Source organism: Ceratotherium simum, chromosome 8, assembly GCF_057802395.1.
Source record: "Ceratotherium simum simum isolate JZ-2026a chromosome 8, ASM5780239v1, whole genome shotgun sequence".
Taxonomy (NCBI): domain Eukaryota; kingdom Metazoa; phylum Chordata; class Mammalia; order Perissodactyla; family Rhinocerotidae; genus Ceratotherium; species Ceratotherium simum.
The window spans coordinates 68,055,354-68,077,607 of record NC_141907.1 but is presented as its reverse complement, the minus strand read 5'-3'; the positions used below and the strand labels follow the sequence as shown (position 1 = coordinate 68,077,607).

At 41.3% G+C, this 22,254-nt stretch overlaps 1 protein-coding gene across 1 annotated transcript; it reads left to right on the top strand.

Moving 5' to 3' along the window:
- The first annotated feature begins 1,793 nt into the window (after positions 1-1,793).
- Positions 1,794-20,914, top strand: COQ2 (coenzyme Q2, polyprenyltransferase). Its single transcript, XM_004430904.3, has 7 exons — positions 1,794-2,055; positions 7,985-8,151; positions 12,297-12,418; positions 13,956-14,041; positions 15,861-15,994; positions 18,205-18,393; positions 20,229-20,914. The coding sequence occupies exons 1-7, from the start codon at positions 1,803-1,805 to the stop codon at positions 20,391-20,393; spliced, it is 1,116 nt and encodes a 371-aa protein (XP_004430961.1). The 5' UTR covers positions 1,794-1,802; the 3' UTR covers positions 20,394-20,914.
- The last annotated feature ends 1,340 nt before the right edge of the window (positions 20,915-22,254 follow it).

Genomic DNA, 22,254 nt, shown 5'->3' with positions numbered 1-22,254 from the left:
CTAGAGAGGGCATGGAAGCTCCAGGCCCCTTCCCACACACCTTCCCACCAATTTGTCTCTTCCACTGGGCTGTTCTTCAGTTATGTCCTTTTATAATAAACCAGTAATCTAGTAAGTAAAATGTTTTCCTAAATTCTGTGAGCTGCTCTAGCAAATTAATCGAACCAAGGAAGGGGTCTTGGGAACCTCCCATCTATAGCTGATCTCTAGCTGGCAGGTCATGATATTAAACCTGAAGTGAGTTCGCTCACTCATGCAGCAAGCAAATCTCTGACACCGGGTGGGGGGGGGTAGTGGAAGAAAGTAGGGATTTTATCGCACATCGCTGAGCAAGAACTGGCAGCTCACGCTGTAATCCCGAACTCCCGGAAAAGCTACAAGCAAGGGTTTTTATTTGGGGTTTTAGGTAGGGGAGGGGGATCATGTGGCCTTCGGGCTGAAGTTCTGAGTCCTCTGCACAGGTGTGACTGTTTTATGTGTTGCACATGGTGGATTTTTAATCTTCGAAGTCTAAAGTTTACAGTCAGTCATTTTAGTTTCTCAATCTTCCTGCAAGATGCTTAGTCAGGCAGGGGCTGTCAGGAAGTTTCTCAGCCGTCCTCCTGCTGTCCTGCAAGGCAAGCTCAGAAACTTTGGTTATTTTGTTTCCCACATTAACCTTGTGAGTACAAGACCCAGTTTCACCCTAATACAGGGAAATTTAACTCCTTCATCCTCAGTTTCAGTCAGAAGCTCATGTAACAACCTGGATTTAGCAATAGGTTTTTGAAGTGAGGGAGGGGCAGTCTTGTGGGACTGAGCATTTAACCAGTGGGATCTGACACTGCCTCCAGATAAATGCTGCCAGAATTGAGTTCAATTATAGGACACCCAGGTGGTGTTGCAGAATTGCTTGATGTGTGGAAAACCCTCACATCTGGTGTCAGAAGTGAAGTAGGGCTGTAGTAGAGTATTGAGAGTAGAGAAAATGCATACAGGAGGAACTGTGTTCTTTCCTTTATAAACACATAAAATTCCTAGTGCCTTGATCTCTCTGTCTATAATTGGTGAACAAGTTATGAGCTAGTCTTGTAGAATTATGAAGGACCGCCCCCTCACCACCAACACTGGAGACTCAATATATCACAGCATCACTGTTCTAAGCGATTTTGTAAAGGAAAGGAGCATAAAGACTAACCCAATTCCCCCAGAATACTACAAACCAGATGAGTGACTTGCTCCTGGTCACTCAGTAAGTGGTTAAATGGGATAGTACATGTAAAGTGCCTGGCACACAGTGCTACCCAAGAGTTGGCTATGATAGAGCGCCGACCACCTGTCCTAGCTGCAGGCTCTCAGCATCCCACACGCTCGCCGCCTCTCAATTATTCGAACTCCTTTAACTGTCTGTCAAATTTAAGGTTTTCACTTGGGTAATGAACGTCCCTTAACTCTAAGTACGGTTTTAATTTACATTCTTGGATTTGGCTGCTTGGTGCCCTTTTAGCTTTAAAAAGCAAACAGCTGCCTGCAAATCAATATTCTGGGGTTGAGCAGGTTTTTCACTTTTTTCTTTGTACAACTGCATTTATGGAGAAAGCTGATAACAGGAATTCACTTCACGCTAAGTATCTCGAGGACGCCGTTACAGGGTAAAGCGACCACGACAACCCCTACTTCAAGCTCCTGAAAGGCTTTGACCACACCTCCGCCGGACCTGGTGGGCGGGAACAGCCATCCTGCTGACGTCACTGCACACGCCCCCAGGACCGACGCCCGGGGAATGACGTCAGGCCCGCGCGGGGACACGCCCTGCGGGCGCCATGCTGGGCGCGGGTGGTGCGGGGCTCGCGCGGGGCGTGCGGGCCGCGTCGCAGGCGTGGCTGCGGGGCTGGCGCGGCCACTCCCTGGCCCTGGCGCGCGCAGCGGGGCCGCCCCGCGCTGGGGACTGGCGGCCCTCGGTGGTGCCTGGGCCGCGCGGGCGTGCGCTCAGCCTGTCGGCCGCGGCCATCGTGAACTCGGCGCCCCGCCCTGTGCAGCCCTACCTGCGCCTCATGCGGCTGGACAAGCCCATTGGTGAGTGCGGGGCGCGCGGCGCGGGCGGTCCGGGGCTGCGGGCGGGCTGGAGACGAAAGCCAGGGCTCGGCTGCGAGGCCCCGGGACCCTCGAGACGCTGGACGGGGCATCTCCGAAGTGACCCTGCGTTTTTCATACCCCTCTGAATCCTGAGCGCCCGCGGCGGGCCCCACATTCCCTCATTCCACAGTCCCGGTTTAGATAGTGAATCGAGCGGAAATTCCGTGCTCCTGTCCCTGCGCTGGCACAGATTTACAGTATTGAAGCACTTCCACATTCATTATGTTTGATCCTTCCCATAATTCTGCAAAGCTCCCAAAGCAAGTAATTAAGACCATAAATAAAGACGCCGAGGACACTAAGGTTCCTCGGCGGAGCCAGACCAGATGAACCTAGCGTTTTGATGGTGAGTTCTAGCTCTTTGCCCTGCACCACCCCTACCACGAAGATTTAATTCGGTTGAATGTATGATGCAGCACGTATGGACTGCCTCTCTGCTCACGATCGCCTCCTGAGGGCGAGTTCCCTGACCTTCCTCGTTTAAAATAATACCAATCACTTCACTGTCTCTTTATGTTCAATTTTTTTCCATTGCACTCCCCACTAACTGACCTTATGCGTTTATTGGTTGACTGACTACTTCTCCAATACAAGCGCCACATATATGGGACTTTCTATCTAGTGCCTATAACAGAGCCTAGCAGTAGTAGTGAATGAATTCATTAATTCCTATAACATCGCCTAGCCTTAGGGATAGACAGAACTATGGAAACTCCCTGCTTTCAAGGTACTCCCTGTCTAGTTGAAAAAGACAGACTATTGGGTAAGCTGGGAAAGTATGGGGCCAAATATAAGTGCTTCAGATGGCAAGTGCTGCAGGAAAAAGAGTAATTGCTGTGGATCTACATTGCTAGAAAATTTCAAGAACAAGTTGGACCTCAGAGGACAAGTAGATTTTGGAGAGGAGGGAAGAGATCTTGATTGGTGGGGGAAATAGTTTTTGTGTGTGTGTGTGTGAAGAGATCAGCCCTGTGCTAACATCTGCCAGTCCTCCTCTTTTTTTGCTGAGGAAGACTGGCCCTGGGCTAACATCCGTGCCCATCTTCCTCCACTTTATATGGGACGCCGCCACAGCATGGCTTGCCAAGCGGTGCGTCAGTGTGCACCCAGCATCTGAACCTGCGAACCCTGGGCCGCCACAGCAGAGCACGCACACTTAACCCCTTGCGCCACCGGGCTGGCCCCGGGGAAATAGTTTTGCAAAGACCAAAGGGTGGAGTGTTGGAACATTAAGGATATAAGCTGGTCTGGAACTCTAGGTGGGTGTAGAAAATAGTCAAGGCTGGATAAGAGCTGGACTGAAGAAGAGCAGACAATGGGGAGGGAGGAGTGGAGACTGAACTCCAGGTAATGACATTTGCCATGGCAGTGCATGGCGGTACATTCAAATGCCGAGATACGTTCCCTCCGTCTTTGCCCAGCGAGACCCCAAATTAGGCCTTGTTTTTGGTATTCTAGGTTTATGCACTACCTATTCGGGATCAGAGCACTAAGAGATATAACAAACAGCAATTAAGGTATAAAAGCAAATTAAATGATAGGCACAGTCCTGCCATCATGACCCCTTGCATTTTGGGGCCGGATACAAGTTGATAGGCATAAGTTTCCAAGCCCAGTTCTAGGCTGAAGGCTAACTGTAATTCTGTTCTTGGGGTCTGTGTCATGGAGCTGCAGCGTAGGCTTACAGGCATCTAAGACAGATCAGTAGCTGCTGTTATTCCCGTTTCCATAAACCTCTGGCTTCTACCTTAGTGGCTAGACCACCCCACTACTTACTAAGAGGCTACTAAGGGGTTATGAGTAAAGCTCTGGGGCCAGACCTCTTGAGTTGAATACTTACTCTGCCCATTTGAGGGACCTTGGCTAAGTTACTTGACTTCTCTGGGCCTTCATTTCTCATCTATAAAATGAAGATACTAATAATACTGACTTTAGAAGGTTGTCATGAGAATTCATTAATATATGTCAAGTCCTTAGAACAGTGCCTGACATAGTAAGTGCTCAAGAATGTTAGCTATTATTACTTCAGAAGTGGGAATTGGAGAAGATGGGGTTAATAGTTATGTATGTTAAGAAGATACCAGCCCGAAAGCTTTGGTTCTGAATAGGTGATGATTGCAGGATTTTTCAGACAACTTATAAATAGCACTGTGTTATAGTTCATTCAACAACAAACATTTTTTTTGTGTGTGTGAGGAAGATCACCTGAGCTAACATCCATGCCAATCCTCTTTTTGCTGAGAAAGACTGGCCCTGGGCCAACATCTGTGCCCATCTTCCTCCACTTTATACGGGACACCGCCACAGCATGGCCTGACAAGCAGTGCATCAGTGTGCGCCCGGGATCCGAACCCAGGCCGCCAGCAGCACAGCGCGCGCACCCAACCACTACGCCACGGGGCCGGCCCCTCAACAAACATTTTTTTGAGCCCCTACTGTATGCCAGGAACAATAAATTGACAGTAGTAGAATTCCAGGTTTGAGATTTGTTTATTTAAATTCTTCTTTTGTGGGGTAGTTTTATGTTCATAGTTTTATTTTGTTGAAATTTGATCTAGTTACCTTCATAAACCAACATGGGTTTCGTTGTTTTTCAGAATGGATTACAAGTTCCTTCAACCAGGTCATTGTCAAACTACTGCATTATTTCAGGAAGTTTCAGCAGGTGGCACTCTTTCCACTAAATTGGTGGTATAATTTTTTGTGTGTGTGTGTGTGAGGAAGACGAGTCCTGAGCTAACATCCAATGCCAATCCTCATCTTTTTGCTTAGGAAGATTGGCCCTGGACTAACATCTGTGCCCATCTTCCTCCACTTTATATGGGACACCGCCACAGCATGGCTTGACAAGCAGTTCGTGGGTGTGACCGGGATCCGAACCTGGGAAGCCCGGGCCACGGAAGCGGATCGCAAGCACGTAACCGCTGCGCCACCCGGTCGGCCCGGTGGTGTAATTTTTGTTTTACTGCATTGACGGGTGATTCTGTTGTCTTAAAAATAGCGTGTAATTAGTGAGTGACTCTTAGACTCAGTTTACACAGTCTCTTTGGTCTGCCCATCACCTCTCAGAACTTGCTCATTTTATTTCATCTCCCAGAAAGTTCTTCCTTGTTCTACAATAAACATTTCTTTCTTTCTTTCTTTCTTTCTTTGTGAGAAAGATCAGCCCTGAGCTAACATGCATGCTAATCCTCCTCTTTTTGCAGAGGAAGACTGGCTCTGAGCTAACATCTATTCCCAATCCTCCTCCTTTTTTTTTTACCCCCCCAAAGCCCCAGTAGATAGTTGTATGTCATAGTTGCACATCCTTCCAGTTGCTGTATGTGGGACACGGCCTCAGCATGGACGGAGAAGAGGTGCGTGGGTGCGCGCCCACATCCGAACCTGGCAGCCAGTAGCGGAGCACATGCACTTAACCGCTAAGCCACGGGCCGGCCCCCAACATTTCTTTCTGAAACCGATTTGCGTTCTTACCACCTCTGTGTCTTTCTTCACAGAAGATAACATAATGAAAGTGTCATAGGGAAGATGGAGAAAAAAAGTTGCTGAGAATCGGGAGGGCGAAAGAACCATCAGAACTTAAGCGTCTGTAGAGATTTAGGTATGCCGAGTGATAGCGTAAGCCTTAGGACAGGACTGCACCAGACTGCCTGGGTTTGAATTGCAGCTCTGCGGCTTTTTGCCTATGTGGCCTTGGGCAAATTACTTCTCTGTGCTTCACTTTCTGTATTTGCTAAATGGGTATACTAAAAATAGTGCCTATCTCGTAGATTTGTTGTGAGAATCAAAAACACTTAGCAAGCACTGTGTATTCGTTATTATTGTTATTGTTTTCATTATCACCGTCATCTTTAATCATAACAACTCTGAGAGGTAGATGTCTCTCCATTTAGAGATGAAGAAGACTGGGTGTTAAAGTTTAATATTCTTTAGTGTCTAGCACCACTCCACGAGTGGCAGACATCAAACCGGAAGTCTGACTTTCCCCTTCACTACAGGAACCCTCTCCATCTGTAGAGGCGCCCTACAGATTCCTATCTGTAAGTGAGTGCGGTACCTATAATATAGACTTATGGCCAAGGAAATTCTGTTAACGACGTCTTTCTCTCTAGAATTCTTTTTTAAATGGAGTCTTCAGTTCTAATTGCACCAGGAAAATAATGCCTGTGAAGTGGTGTTTACTTTCAGGGCGGGACCAGCTACTTCTCTGTCCCTCTGAGCTATGCTTGTAAGTTCAGGGAAAATGAAGTAGTAAACCCATCATGTTTTACTTAGCCTCTCCGTGCATCTGTTTCCTCATGTGTAGAATAGGAATAATAATAGTGCGTTGTTGAGGATTAAATAAGTTTATACATAAGAAGCATTTGGAACACTGCCTGACATGTCATGAGCATTCAGTAAATATTAGCCATTGTCATTACTGTTTTTAGATGGGACACGGTGAATATGAGTCTGTCCAGGACAACCTGTATTCAGGGCTGGGCTGCCCATTTCTCGTTTTCAGCCTCTCCTTGCCTTTTCTGCTGTGTGGGTTAAGCCCCTTTTGGAAAAGCTTCCATGAGTCCTTCCCACTCCCCTTCCAGTTAAGCTGGGTGGCACTGCTTTATGCCTTTGTAGGACCCTGTACTTGCCCTGTTGTTGAATTGATCTATTTTATTGTTATTTGTTTAACTGTGTTTCTTCCTGTTCACTTTTAAGCTGTCTGAAGGCAGAAACCAGCCTTGCTTAGTCACCGTTGTGTTCCCAGTTCCTAGCACAGCCCTAGGACAAAGTACGTGCTCTATAAATATTTGTAAATTAATAAGGTTTAAACTTAATAAACCTTAAACATGATTATAAGGACTTTGTCATTTGACTGTTTTTATACTGGATCTGATCTCTCTTTAGCCATATCCTTTCTCTCTTACTTTTATGTCACTAAATAGGGAAGGAAAGCTAAGAATTTACCTAATAGACTCCATATCCAAACATTTGTTGAAAGACTTTCTTTTGAAAGTGGAACATCTATTAAAGTTCATGTATGAAGTCTCCTATTCGTACAATCCATTTAATTTTAGCTTAATTTCATCTAGTTTATGGGCTAAGTACCAAAAACTAATCCCGTTTGTGCATGTAGCTGCAACATATTAATATAGGTCAATAACCTCCCTCTCCCAAGACCATTAACAACAGTAAAAAAAAGTTGTATTAGCTTTTTTGAGTAAGTAATACATACATATGATACAAAATTCAGAGAGTGCAAAGGTGTAGAGTGAAAACTAAATCTCCCACCCGCCCAGTTCCCTTCCCCAGAGGCAACTATTACCAGTTTCCAGTGTATCCTTCCTGGCATGGTCAGTGAACATGCCAGCATTCAGATGTGTGTATTTGTTTTATATATATGTATAAATATATACACACCCAAACATATAAATATGGTTAAAATTTTCAGGTTGTCCTCCGTTAGGGTTGGACTGTTCTATAACGTCATCAGAAATACACTAGACTTCTGACTCCCTGGGTTGTGTTGTCAGACTTTGGGTTTTGCCAATCTGATAGGTGAAAAATGTTATCTCAATGTAATTTTAATGCCTATTTCTCAAAGTTGGGTATCTTTTGATGTGTATAAGAGCCATTTGTATTTCTTTTTCTGTGAACTTCTATTATGTTTTTTGTCCATTTTTCAATTGGACTGTTGATCTCTTTTCAGTTTCTAGCAACCCTGCATGTTAGGGAGAATAGTCCTTTGTGATATGAATTGAAATTTATTTTTCGAGTTTTGTCATGTGTTTTTGACTTTTTGTTACTTCTTGGGGATGTGGTGTTAAAACAAATGAAGACAGTTAACTAACTTGAATTTGTACCTTTTTCATCTTTTATTTTTGCTCAGGAACCTGGCTGCTGTATCTGCCATGTACCTGGAGCATTGGTTTGGCAGCTGAGCCAGGTTGTTTTCCGGATTGGTACATGTTATCCCTCTTTGGCACTGGAGCTGTTCTGATGCGTGGAGCAGGCTGTACTATTAATGACATGTGGGACCGGGACTACGATAAAAAGGTAGTTTCATCATGGAAAGAACAGAGTGGCTTCTCTCAGTTCTGCAGAGTAACACGGTGGCATCATATTTGAATGCCACATAAAGCAACGTGATCATTTAGTGTCCTCACTGAAATCCAGCATAAGAAGTGCAGTATCAGGTGAATAGCTGGTATTGCAAAGCTCTGTGTACTTTGTTTTGCAACACAAGAGCGGCTGTGGGGGCACAGTATATACTCCATTTGTACAAAATGAATTCGAATTTAAAAGGCCAGGGGTAAGGATGTTAGGAGCGAAGGTGAAAAATCCATCCTGAACCTTTAGGTGTCCAACAGAACTGTCATCCTTTTCCTTTGAGATGTATATTGGAGCCCTAACTATTCTTATGTAAATCAAATCTTAGTTTAAATGAACTGAGGCAGCCCCTATTAGCATTTCTATAGTTATTTCTTTAAAAAACATAATTTTATTTTTTTCTCCTTAGAAAAATAATATGTTTATTCTGAAAAATTCAGACAGTAGAGAAATAGAAAGGGTACAGTGTGCAAGTCTTCCTTATCTCCTCCCCAAACCCCAGAGAAAACTTGAGTTAACAGTTTGCTACATCATATTCCTTTGGATTATTTTCTGTACATATTCTAATGCAGTGTGTAACTATTTTTTTGTTCCTCAACAAACTGTTATTTTCTCAAGGGAAGGGTCCATCTTATTTGCCTTTTATCCTAGCAGCTGTGCCTAACAAGTACAAGACGATTAAATGCTTGAGTAAATAATCAAGTAAACTTACAATTTAAAAGAAATCCATGGTGAATTTTGTGAAGTGAATAATCTTACATGCACTTATATGAAGTGAATAATCATCCCTAGTTTGCCTTTCATATAAATCTGAATTCTCTTTTTTTTTTTTTAAAGATTTTATTTATTTTTTCCCCCCAAAGCCCCAGTAGATAGTTGTATGTCATAGCTGCACATCCTTCTAGTTGCTGTATGTGGGAGTCGGCCCCAGGATGGACGGAGAAGTGGTGCCTCGGTGCGCGCCCGGGATCCGAACCCAGGCCACCAGCATCGGAGCGTGCGCACTTAACCACCAAGCCACAGGGCCAGCCTGAATTCTCTTTAAGCAGGGCATACCTATAGTGCTTTGTAGTTAATATATTTTTTAATTCAGAAAACATTTATTGAATACTTGCTGTGTGTGAGACATAGTTAACAGGTTCTAAGATTGCATGAGTGAACTTTTGAGAGGGTGACTTTTGAACTGTGTGTCAGAATGAGGTGGCAAAAAAGGGTGGGCTGGAGGGTGAAGGTCAGTCTAGGCAGAGGGAACAGATTCAGAGGCATGGCTGTGAGATAAAGTATATTATGCTTGACAGTTGTGACTGTGGGGTTTATGTGTGGCTGGAGGATAGGGCAGTGGCAGAGTGTCAAGAACTGCATGGTAAAGTCATCTCTGCACTGCTCACGCATTGGGATGCTTTGATCCATGCCAGGAGATGCACACTGTCTTGATCTGGGGGTTCACACATCCTGGTCACGTTTTCATTCTGCATGACCATATGAATGAGGCTTCTGGCATGTATCACTTCAAAATAATTCTTGAACATATGTAGAGCAGCTAATGTCAAAATCCTGGTTGTGATATTGTACTGTTGATGTTGTACTATAAGGTTTTACAAGATGTTATCCCTGGGGGAAACTGGATAAAGGGTACATGGGATCTCTATATTTCTTAAAATACAGAGATTTTTTTTTAAATTGCATGTAAATGCACAGTTATCTCAAAAGAAAAAGTATAATTAAAAAGAATATATTCAAACCAACTTTTTCCACTTTTTTAATTAACAAAATTTGACTATTTTAGTTCCCCCTTAAGTGATTTTTTTTCTCCTCAGATAAAAGGGAACTAAGTAGATATTTTACATCTCCCCCAGGCCATTTTTCTCTGGTTAGAAGAGTCCAGATTCTATAGTGACATACAACAAAGCACTTAAATGAATGTTTTATAGCTGTTGAGGTGGTTTTGCTAATGTGAATTTTAAAATGTTATGTGCATCTCTTTTAAAGGATGAGTTAAAAAGCTTGGCCAAATTATAATGCTTCCCTCACGGTTTCTCAAAGGCTGTATATTATTAAGGATATATTTATGGCTCAGGGTTGTGCTTAATACCTTAGATGGTAAGTAAATTGCTAATACGTTAAATGATATGTGAGTTGCCATTAGGATGTACCAGTTAAGCGTGTTTTGTTGATGTTGTATATAATCTACCAGTCATGTGATAAACATTAGATCCACAAACATTGAAATAATCTCAATGCACAGGTATTATTGATTTGGTTTTGTAAGCTGTGAGCATTGTGATTTCATAAAAACCACATAGAATATGTTTTGATCACCATGTGACATCATTTTTAGTCTTTTGATGGAGTGTTTGTTTAGTTTCAGCTTTCAAATTTAGCTAGTTACTTTGCACTGTGCTGAAGGGGCAGTGTAATCTTGTGGTTAGTAGTGTGGTCAATGGGACTGGAGTGACTGTGCTGCCTAGCATCTGTGACCTTGGAAAGTTACTTCGCCTCTCTGTCTCAGTTTCCTAAAACTTAGAAATGGCAAGAAGTTGTGAGGGTTGTTATGAGGATTCAGTGATGTGACGCCTATATAGCTCTTAGAGTAGTGGCACGTTGGAAACATGCAAATTCTAACTAGGATAATCACAATATCCTAAAATAAATATAAGAACATAAATATGTTTTCTAGTTGAAACTACAGGAACCAAATCAGGGATAAAAGGTCCATTTCTGTCACTCTAACCAAGATGAGTCATTACAGTTTTGACAGATCTTTTCATTGCACAGTGAAGTGTGCTATAAATTGGGTCAGCAAAATTTTTCTGTAAAGGACCAGATAGTTAATATTTTAGGCTTTGTGGGCCATACCATCTTTGTTGCAACTACTCCACTCTGTTGGAGCATGAAAGCAGCCATACACAATATGTAGACAAATGGATATGGCTCTATTTCAATAAAACTTTATTTATGGACACTGAAATTTGAATTTCTTATTATTTTCATGTGTCACAATACATTACTCTTTTTAAAATTTATTTTCAACCATCTAAAAAAGTAAAAACCGTTCTTAGCTCATGGGCTGTACCAGAACAGGCAGTATAGGCTGGATTTGGCCCACAGGCCATAGTTTGCTAACCCTTGATATAAATTATACAAAAATATGTTATTAATAATAGATAACATTTATTGCATACTTACCTGCCGCAGACACTGCATTCACTGTATAAAGTAGGTGCTATTATTACCTCTCCCTCTCTCTTCTGTTTTTCCTTGAACAGGTATGTAACCTAAGTCCAAGAGAGGTTATGTAATTTGCCAAAATTCACACAGCCAATAAGTGATGGAATTAGATTCAAATGCTGGGCTTTTTGATCCTAGATCCTGAGTTCTAGCAATGTTGAAAGTTTTGGTTATGTTCTTTATTTGTGGTTGAGTTTAGAATAATCACATTTCATGATCTTTTGGAAGGAAAAGAGAAATTAATATGTATTATTTGTCCATATAAATGCTTTGTCTATTCATACTCTTATAGTGAGTTTGCCCTTTATATTTGGGTACAGTTCATATAAGATTACAGACCCATTCCTACATAGTTGGCAAAAGCACTCCCCCTTACAAACCCAGATAATCTGTCTTCTTTCTTTCTTCACATCTGATTTCTGAGTGCAGTCCTTCCCACACTCAGAGCATCAACGTGCTAACAGCCTTATCTAATATCCACTGCGATTTCCTCTTTCTGAGGATTCTTATTATCGTCCCTCTTTTCTCTATGGAAATTGAACACACACTTGGTAAGCTAGGTAGCTAAATAGCTAGATAAGGAAGTTGCTTTGTTTTGTTTGTTTGGAGATGGGGAAATGGAAAGAAAGGGGAATGAGTGGTGAGAATCTTTAGTTCTTTTCAAAGCTATTTTATTTATTTATTTTTTTAAATTTTTTTTTTCTTTCTTGAGTTTTGATTCTTGGCACTACTTCCAATGTTGATTTCACCTTTTATTCATATTTCTGCCTTAGTGCCTACCATGGGCCAATCTCTTGATTAAATGTTTAAATGAATGATTGAGCCATCTCATGAGGCTAAGTTATCTGTTTTTATGTGTTAAGGTTACAAGAACAGCCAGTCGCCCTATCGCTGCTGGAGACGTCTCAACTTTTCAATCCTTTGTTTTTCTCGGTGGTCAGCTGACCTTGGCACTGGGTGTTCTTCTTTGTCTGAATTACTACAGGTATAGTAAATATGTTTTTCATAATCGTGTATAAAATCTCTCCTTGAAATGGAGGAAGCAGGAATAAAATAAAATTGAAATATCTTTATCCCAAAGTTCATTAACTATCTATGGAACGTTTGTAAGTTGGCGAGTATAAGCAAGTCACCATACGTTGTAAAATCAAGAATGCTTTCTGCCCAAGGAATTAAGAGATCAGCATTTAGTTTATTCTGAACCACCTTCAGTACTTGCGCTGCGTGTTCCCTGAGGGACACAGGCACTTGCATAGGTTTTCTAGGTGCATCCATGGATGTCGGTGTATGTACCTGTCTGTATAATTTTATTTATCCTGGTAGTATTACTGAAGTAGATAAAAGCAGAAGTGATTACACTTATTTTGCAAAAAGAGGAACCAGGTTTTTCCCAGAGTCATGTCATGACAGAAGGAAAAAGTGGAAAGACTCATTCCTAAATATCTTTCAACAGAGACAAAATTAAACTTCTGTGGGGGCCAGCCCAGTGGCGTAGTGGTTAAGTTCACATGCTCTGCTTTGGGGGCCCCGGGGTTTGCGTGTTCAGATCCCGGGCTCAGACCCACACACCACTCATCAAGCCATGCTGTGGTGGCGTCCCACGTGCAAAATAGAGGAAGATTGGCACAGGTGTTAGCTCAGGGACAATCTTCCTCAAGCAAAAAGAGCAAGATTGGCAGCAGATGTTAGCTCAGGGCCGGTCTTCCTCACAAAAAAAAAAAAAATTAAACTCTGTGCATCAGATGGCTGCCTACAAAGTGCTTCAATAAGATGAAAAAGAGGGGGAGGTCAGCAAATAAGTGTGACTTTATAGAGACTAGACTTAATTATATTCCTTGCCCTGCAAGCATCAGTCACATGAACACATCGTGGAAGGTGGTTCCTGGAGGGGTGGTGTTAGGTGAGCTTTAAGGTACCTAAGAACATCTTATGTTATCATCCTTGCATAGGTGCTTGGTGACCTTACCCTCTTCTGGAGAAGTAACACCCCATTGTGCATATAGGGAGGGTATCTTGACCCTAATTCTCTGTTAGGACGTCTCAGACTACTCATTGTCAATGTTTGAAAACAAAATTAAGAGAGGCAGTAGCGTGTGGTGGGTAATAAGTTGGACTCTGGAGCCAGGCTGCCATAGGCCCTACTCCTGACTAGCTGTGTGGCGGTTTACAAATTAATTCCTCTCTTTGTGCTTTAGTTTCCTCATCTGCAAAACACAAGTTGAATAAAACTTCCTGCCTCTTAGGGTTGTGCTGAAGATTGTAATGAGTTAACATATGTAAAGCAGTTAGAATGGTGCCTAATACATGAAAGCCTACATGTGTTAGCTACTGTTATTTTGTTTGGTTGTTTTGTAACACAAGATATTTTCTAATCATCCTTGATCCTAATCAAAGTGCAGGAAGAAAATTTACTGTAATTTAAGATAAATCATTTTCTAATTAGTATTACTATTGTTGTCTTATTTAGCGATTTCTAAGAAATGGTGATATTAATCTTTCTAATGGTTTTTTCTTGATTTCAGTATAGCTCTGGGAGCAGCATCCCTACTTCTTGTCATCATCTACCCGCTGATGAAAAGAATTACATACTGGCCTCAGTTAGCCTTGGGTGAGCTTGAAATAACTATAAGTATTTCCTTCGATTTCCTCAAACTGTGCTTTTCTACATAATATCATACATATGTATATAATGTGGCAGAGATAAAATGTCGTCAGTCATGACATTTTCATATTATAAAGGAGGGCAGTTGGCCATTTTTATTATCTAAGAAATCTTGCATATTTATTAAGATTATCGTTATTATTTCCCGAAATGCTCTTTTAAAAATCTAGGTATGTCATGAAGAAAAAAATTAGCTGCCTTGACCCTACCTTGATCTACATGCCCCGAAGCCTTTGGGGATTGGAGTAGAAAGCACGCTGAGCAGAACCAGGGTTAGAGTGGGTGTGATCGCTTAAACAGCTTGCTTTCTGTGGAGCCTTCCTTAGACCTCCCAAGAAAGAGGTAGCCAGTCTCTCCTGTGGGCTCCCATGGCACTCTGACGCGGCACTTACTGGTGTCAACAGCATTAATTCTATGAGAAGATATTGAGAGCTTCCTCTGTCTCCCCGTTAATAAATGTAAATGCCTAAAAAGTAAAGCATTCTTCACATATGGGTGGCCCAGCATCTAACATAGCACTTGGTACATTGCAGGTATTCAGTAAATATTTGTTGATAGAAAGAGAGGAAGATAGGTAGGTAGGTAAGTCAAAATCTATTGGAAAAATGTCTGCTTCTAGACTTTTCTGTTCTCCTAGAATAATCTAGAGTATTCCTAGAACTATTCTAGTTCTTTGAACTATTTTGTCAGTAAACGAAAGAACCAAAAGACACTCCAAGAAACTGATGCGAGCCTGATTTGTGGGAAAGTTGTGCTGGAATATTTATCTTTTTCTAAGATCCTCTCGTTCAATGTTTTGTTTCTTTTCATCATTAAAAAATAGAACATTATATTCTCAGCTGACCTGGGAATCTTTTGGTAAAAGGAGGATAAGCATTTCCTATCTATAAGATAATATTGAGAAAGCTAGTATATTTACTTCAAATATTTATTGAACCCCTGACTTTTACTTTGTGGCGGGAATCATACCAGGTACTAGGAAAATGAAAATGACTAAAACACATTCACCATCTTGAAGGAGCCAGAGGAGACAGCAGATAAGCAGGTCATTGCAGTGTATCGCCATGCGTGGCTGCTGTGGGACCACAAAGGAGAGGCACTTCCTCAGTGAAGAGGAGGAACTCTGAGTGGAAGTAGGCAGTATAGGAGGAGAAGAGAGGTTTCTAAGAAAGGATGTTTGGGACCCATTGTGTTGCAGGGACGTGAGGGAGTGTCCAGCAGGCAGTTCAGTGTCTAATCTGAAGCTTAGGGAGTGATCAGGCTTACGCATAGAGATTTAGGGGTTGTCGGGATATAGATGTCTGTTTACAGTCCTCAGAGAGGATGGACTTGTAGAATAAATAAGTGTTCCCATCTGTACTCTTGTTACTGTGGCTTATAAGGAGGTAGAGTGGTAATGGAAAGAACATGGGATTTTGACTCGGATAGGTCGAAGTTCAGACCCCAGCATCTACTGTTTATTGGCTGTGCCAGGCACCACACGAGGTAGGATAAATGTTCTCATTAAACCTCCTGTTTATGAGGGGGATATTATTCTTTCTAATTGTTAATTAACCTCTCTGAGCCTGTTTCCCTTTTTGTAAAATGTAGCTAATAACTACCACAGAGAGTGGGGAGAACTTAAGGAAGAAACATTAGAAAACAACTTACACAGAGCCCAATAATCCACAGCAAGTACTTAATCCATGCCGATGCCCCTCTCCTTCCCTTTGGAATTCTAAAGTACATTTAGACTTTTCTTCTCTTTCTGTTTCACTAATTGCAGGGTTGACTTTTAATTGGGGAGCATTACTTGGATGGTCTGCTGTCAAGGGCTCCTGTGATCCATCTGTTTGCCTGCCTCTTTATTTTTCTGGAATTATGTGGACTCTAATATATGATACTATCTATGCCCATCAGGTAAAGAAATGATATCTTTTTTCTTAACTGTGGTTTAGTTGTTATTGTTTAAGAACTTTAAGAACCAAATTAAAGGGAAAGTATTTTTTTCTAAAAAGAAAATCATTTACACTTCCGTGGCACAAACAAAATAATTTTGTTTCTTGTGTATGTATATTTACCAAAGAGATCAACTCATTTATTTAATTTTCAAGCATTTAAATAGTATTTACTATATGCCAGGCACTATTTTAAATGCCTTGCAAATACTAATTTAATCTTCATAACAATCTGTGAGGAAGGTACTTTTATTATCCTCATTTTACAGATGAGGAAACATGTGGAGTAACTTGTCCATTTCAGTTAGTGGTGGCAGAGCTGGGATTCAAACCCAGACAGTCTTCAGAGTCTGCGCTTGTACTGTGACACTCTCCTGCCCCTCTGCGGATGCCACTAATCTCTGTACTAGGCAGCTCTTTTACCTATTTTTTGTCATTGTCACTTTAAGACTGCATAATAGTCCATTGACTTACTATGCTATAATTTTTTTAAAGTTAACAACGTGTCTATTTTGGCCATTTAAGTTGTTCTGAGTTTTTACAATTATAAATAATATTCTAATCATTAATGCCTTTATGAATATGAGTTTCTCAGGTAAACTTTTAGAAGTGGTACTACTTAGTTAAAGGATATAAACATTTTTATAACTATTGATACTGCCTTTTTTGTAAGTTTAATAAAAAAATCTTTTTTTGCTTTTCTTGGTTTATGTTCTTAATTTACCTTTTACATTTAGAACTTTGAAAAAAAAGTTTTTTCTTAGTATTTTTCTGAAATATGAGTATGTATTCTCAATCATTTACTTAAAGAATATGTCTTCATTTACTGAAATTTTTTCCTCAATCTGGATTTCATTCTGCTTTCTTTCATTAACCCCTCTTCCCCACTACGTTTGTATTATCATGAAAAAGTTTGCCAGATCTGTAATCAGCCTGATTTCCCGAAGTGAAACTTGACTGACAGTTTACAAGAGATGCCCATACTTTTCACAGCAAGATCTGGAACCAGTGGTCAGGATAACTGTACTCCAATTAGATTAGCTTCTTCAGTAAAACACCACTGAGGGGGCGGGCCCAGTGGCGTAGTGGTTAAGTTCTCACTCTCCGCTTCAGTCGTCTGGGGTTTGCAGGTTCGGATCCTGGGCGCCAACCTACATACTGCTCATCAAGCCAAGCCGTGGTGGCGTACCATTTATAAAATAGAGGAAGATTGGCACAGATGTTAGCTCAGGGCTACTCTTCCTCAAGCAAAAGAGGAAGATTGGCAGATTGGCAATAGATGTTAGCTCAGGGCCAATCTGCCTCACCAAAAAAAAAACAAAACACCACTGACACTTCAGTAAAATACTCACACTTTCATGGTTGGCATAATTAAAGACACAGTTTGCACCCTGAAGGTGCTTGCAAGTTTGAAAGGAAAAACACACACTAACCCCACACGCATTATTACATGGATTTGGGACCCCAAAAGAGAACCTGTTAGGTAGCTGTCTGCCTGCAGGTGGGTGCAGAGTTCAGCATGCAGCCTCTGATCTCACACGACCATAATTAAAACAGTATGTGGAAATGCTTACAGATACAGTTGCTGGAGGAGATCAGTCTGCTAGATGTGAGTGTAGCATCAAGGCTTAACTCTACTTAGAAAGGATTGGATGGGAGGGGCGATGAATAAATTGAGCTAGAAGTGAAATGTGAATCAATGTGGTTAGGTGGCAAGTGAGCATTTTTCTGTATCTGATTTTAGCAAGATTGAAACTAAAACGTATAGAAAATTGAGTTTGAGAACTCTGAGGTAAGGAGGAGATATGTGAAGAATTAGAGTTGAGTTTTACTTCTAATGTAGTAAAAGCGTAGTTAAAAGTCATTATAGGGTTATAGGAAATACAATGCCATGGGGAAACACAGCTGGAAGATCATTTTAGCAGTAGCGTTTGACTTTGATTTGGCCTACACATTCATCGTTGATCAATCTATGTTTCTGAGTTACTGTCGTCTTTCACAGCTTATGGTTTATCTGCATGTTCTTTAAAAGAAAATTTCTTCTGGAATTAGTGGTAATGGTTGCACAACCTTGAGAATATATTAAAACCACTTAAGTGTACACTTCAGTACGGTGAATTTTATGGTATGTCAGTAAAAACCAGACAATCTCTTATTACTTTCTGATGTTAGGACAAGAAAGATGATGCGCTGATTGGCCTTAGGTCCACGGCACTGCGGTTCCGTGAAGACACCAAGCAGTGGCTCAGTGGCTTCAGCGTGGCTATGCTGGGGGCACTGAGCCTGGTGGGAGTGAACAGTGGTCAGACCGTGCCCTACTACACTGCTCTGGCCGCTGTGGGAGCCCATCTGGCTCACCAGGTTTGACCTTTTTCTTTCTTTTTTCCCTTATTTTTCTTTGGTATAAATTATAAAAATTATTTAAATGAAATGGCCTCTGTGTTTACCAAACAAGGTACTTCTTAAAACAAACAACTGCTTGGCTTGTACTGCCTTGAGCCGCCCCCTCCCCTGCCCCAACTTCTCATATAAAAAAACTAGCTGTATTATTTTAGAGAAATAATCTAAAACTAAACCTAGACTTTTTTTTCCCCTCTGATTTTCCTGGAATTACTTCTGAATCATGTCTGGAAAAATTTCAGCAGCGTCTGAAGGTTGTGGTTGAGTTGAATTACTCTAATTAGCAAACTAATCTGTCCTAGGTCTGGGTCCCACTGGCATAGAGACCAAGGCCAGATAAGACAGGAAATGCTAACATGTCAGAGTTCTGCCTAAAAGGGAGGAAACCGTCAATTCAGGATATTCACCCAGCACCCGAGCCCCAAGAGGCTTATATTGCGAATCTACATTATAGACTTTTGCAAAATGAATAAACTAAATCTAATTTTAATTAAATAGATTGCTTGTCAATGGACTGTATTTTTGCATCAGTGCTATTGTTATTTTCTTTGAACTGAATCGGAAAGATGTTAGTGAGCCTGTGTTTAGGTCATCTGCTTTATACAGATTATTGCCAGTTATTTATCAGCGTAAGCCAGACTTGCATAACGTGGATGAAGGAAGCTAAAACCTGATGTCCATAAAGTAAGCCACATGCTGTATCACCTTCATTGTTTTCCTCTCTAGGAAAGCTAAAAGATATGAATTGGTGATTCTCCAGATTCCACTGCTTTCCTCTTCAGAATTTCTCAGCATCCCCTTTTGCTCATAACTCGGCTCCATGGGGGTTATCATCATCACTTGATTGTCTGGTCAGGATAACGGATGTTTAGCAATATTTAAGCACCTGGATATTAGCAGAGGAAGGCAAAAATTATGAGGACAATCACAAATATTATAAGAAATATTTGGAACCCATTTTATATTCTAAATTGCGCCTGTGGTCCTCTGTCCAGTCCTTGACACGATATTTTAAGATGGACATAGCCTTCTAGTATATGAAGAGAAAGCAAATCATGATGATTTTAGGTGTGCAGGCCACATTATAAAGAAGAGTTGGGAAAATGAGGGCTGCTGATGCTTAAGCCTAGGTAAGAATAGGACAGGGACATGAGACTTTCTCAATATATTTGCAGGACAACCATGGAGAGAAAGGAGTATGTTTGTTCTAAGTCGCTAGCAGCAGCTCTAGGTCATTAGATCCCCTTCTCTATGTGGGGATGGGAGGGAGATTTATACATGTGTGGGGGTATTTTTGGTTATCATAAATAAACTGGGGAGGGGTCACTACTGGCATTTAGTGGGTGAGGGCCAGGTATATTAAATATCTTTCAACGCACTAGATAGTCCTGCACAACATGGAGTTTTCCTGCCCAAATGTGACTTGTTCTCCTGTTGAGAAACATTGCTCCAAAGAATGAAGCTAGACTGGAGGGTAGGAGTTGTAGGAAGCAGATTTTAGATCCGTCAGTGTAAGGAGGAGCTTTCTAAATAGAACTAAAAATAGCATGGGTTGGCGCTTGAAGCGTTCGTGCACCCCTCAAGTGGAAGTTTTTAGGACACAGCTTAGATGATTCCCAGTGAGAGCTATGGTAGATTTTTCTACATTGGAAAACAGTTTGGGGTACATTAAGGGCTTCCCATTGCTTAAAATTCTATAACAAAGTGCTGTTACCTTCTGTGTATTGATGTGTTTATTTGTGAGGCCAAAAAGTCCATTGTGAGTACTAACGTGGCATTGTGTTCTTCTCTCTCAGATTTACACTCTGGACATCCACAGACCAGAGGATTGTTGGGATAAATTTACCTCCAACCGAACAGTAGGACTAATAATTTTTTTAGGGATTATCCTTGGAAATCTGTGGAAACAAAAGAAGACAGATGAAACAAAGAAAAATATAGACTGTGGAATAGCAAATTAGCAAATGAAGTTTATCTAGGAATTTTTAAAATAAACTTTTACAAAATACTCTCAGGTCTTGTAAATACATAATTAGATTTGAATAAGCAATCTTACAATGTGTTAAAGAATTAAGAACCAGAAGATGAGGACTGAGACCATATTTGCCCGGATTTTAGTTCAAGTAGTTACTAGCAGAACCTTTCCCCTGTCACAGAAACCAGGGACTCTTCAGGATTTGAGATGACCTTGAGTATTTAAGTTGATGCATTCTTCTGCCCATTATCATCCTTATCTGCATTTATGGAAATTGTATGACTTTTGGCACTTTAGAAGAAACCTGACTAATGTGTATCTCATCTAATTGAATGTCTCTGCAGGAAAATGTACTCTTTTTAGGGGAAAAGAAAAGCTGCTACAAGTTGGGGTTTATTCTTTATTGTGACCTTTACTCACTGCCAAAAGCTGTAATTCAGGAAACCATGCTATTTCTTATATTTTAGGAGAATTTAAGTAAGTAAATAAAAATTTTTACCTACTATACCCATGCATACTGCTGTTGTTACCAGCCCTGACATATCTTTGGGAGGTCTCTGTGTGTAGCCCCGTGATCAGAACCGGCCGGCAGGCAGTCATCAGGGACTATTTTAATTTCTATTTATTTTATCTGATTATAATTTATAGGCTAGTGGCATATTGGTTAAGTGTGGTATCTCTTTCCTTGCCTCCTTCAGAATATTCTCAACACAGCAGCCAGAGTGATTTTCTTAAAACCTCCGTAGGGTCATGTCCTTCCCCTGCTCAGAACTCTCCAGGTTCTTCCCACATCACTTAGTACAAACTAAAAGTCCTGTCACCTGCTCTGCCCTCTGTGGTCTGGCCTTGTCTGTGACACCTCCTCACACCACTCTCCAGCCCGCTGGCCTCCTCACTGCCCCCCACAGGCCAGGCCGACTCCTGCCCCTTTGCCTGGAGTGCTGTCCTTGAATTACATCTTAGTCCTTCCCTGCAGGCCTTTTCCTACATGTCACCTTCTCAAAGAGGCTTCTCCTAGCCCCTGTTGATAAATCTTCACGTACAGATACTACCCGCAGTTCCTATCTCCTTGCTGTTGATTGTTTTTTTCTCTTCAGCACTTATCACCATCAACCTAAATACGTTTTCCGTGATGAAGTGGCTCTCCTGGACAGCGGGTGGAGGGGAGGCACTCATTTGTTAAGTGGGTGGTGGGCAGCAGTAAACACTAAATTGTGTAATGATGATGATGATGTGGTTGACAGAGTACTCACCTCGGCCGGCACTGATGAATCAGCACAGGGAAATGTGTTTAACTGTTTATCAGCAAATACTGAACCGCCGAGTGAGTGTTTAGACCTAGGACAGTAGTAGGAGCTGTGATTCTACTCTGCTGTAGCAGCAGCGAGTTGAAGGGGAGAAGAAATGGAAACGTTGTGCGCTACATTAGGCAAATATGTATGGCTTCTATTTTGTCTAATTCTAACTTTGCCCCAGGATAGATAACATTTAAATCTGTGTTGGCATTAATGGCTGGTCTAATTACTATCCTTTCTCAGCATTGTATTTGCATTAAAAATAAAATCTCAGCTGGAGTGACAAATATTAAAAAAAAAAAAAAAAAAAATCTGTGTTGGTTTCTGTTTTCTTACTGGTACCACCCTGTATTCCAAAAATGCTTAAAATCTTAACCCAGTAGCACTGATTCCAATTAGAGGAGGGTACGGGCAATGTATTTCAATTTTATTTTGTTTTCCTAGGTTAGCTGATGAAAGTTAATATGGAACAAATCTTAGAATCAATAAAACTCCTGTAGCCATTTGTGATAAATGATAGATTCTCTTGCTCTCAAAAAGTTGCTTAAACTT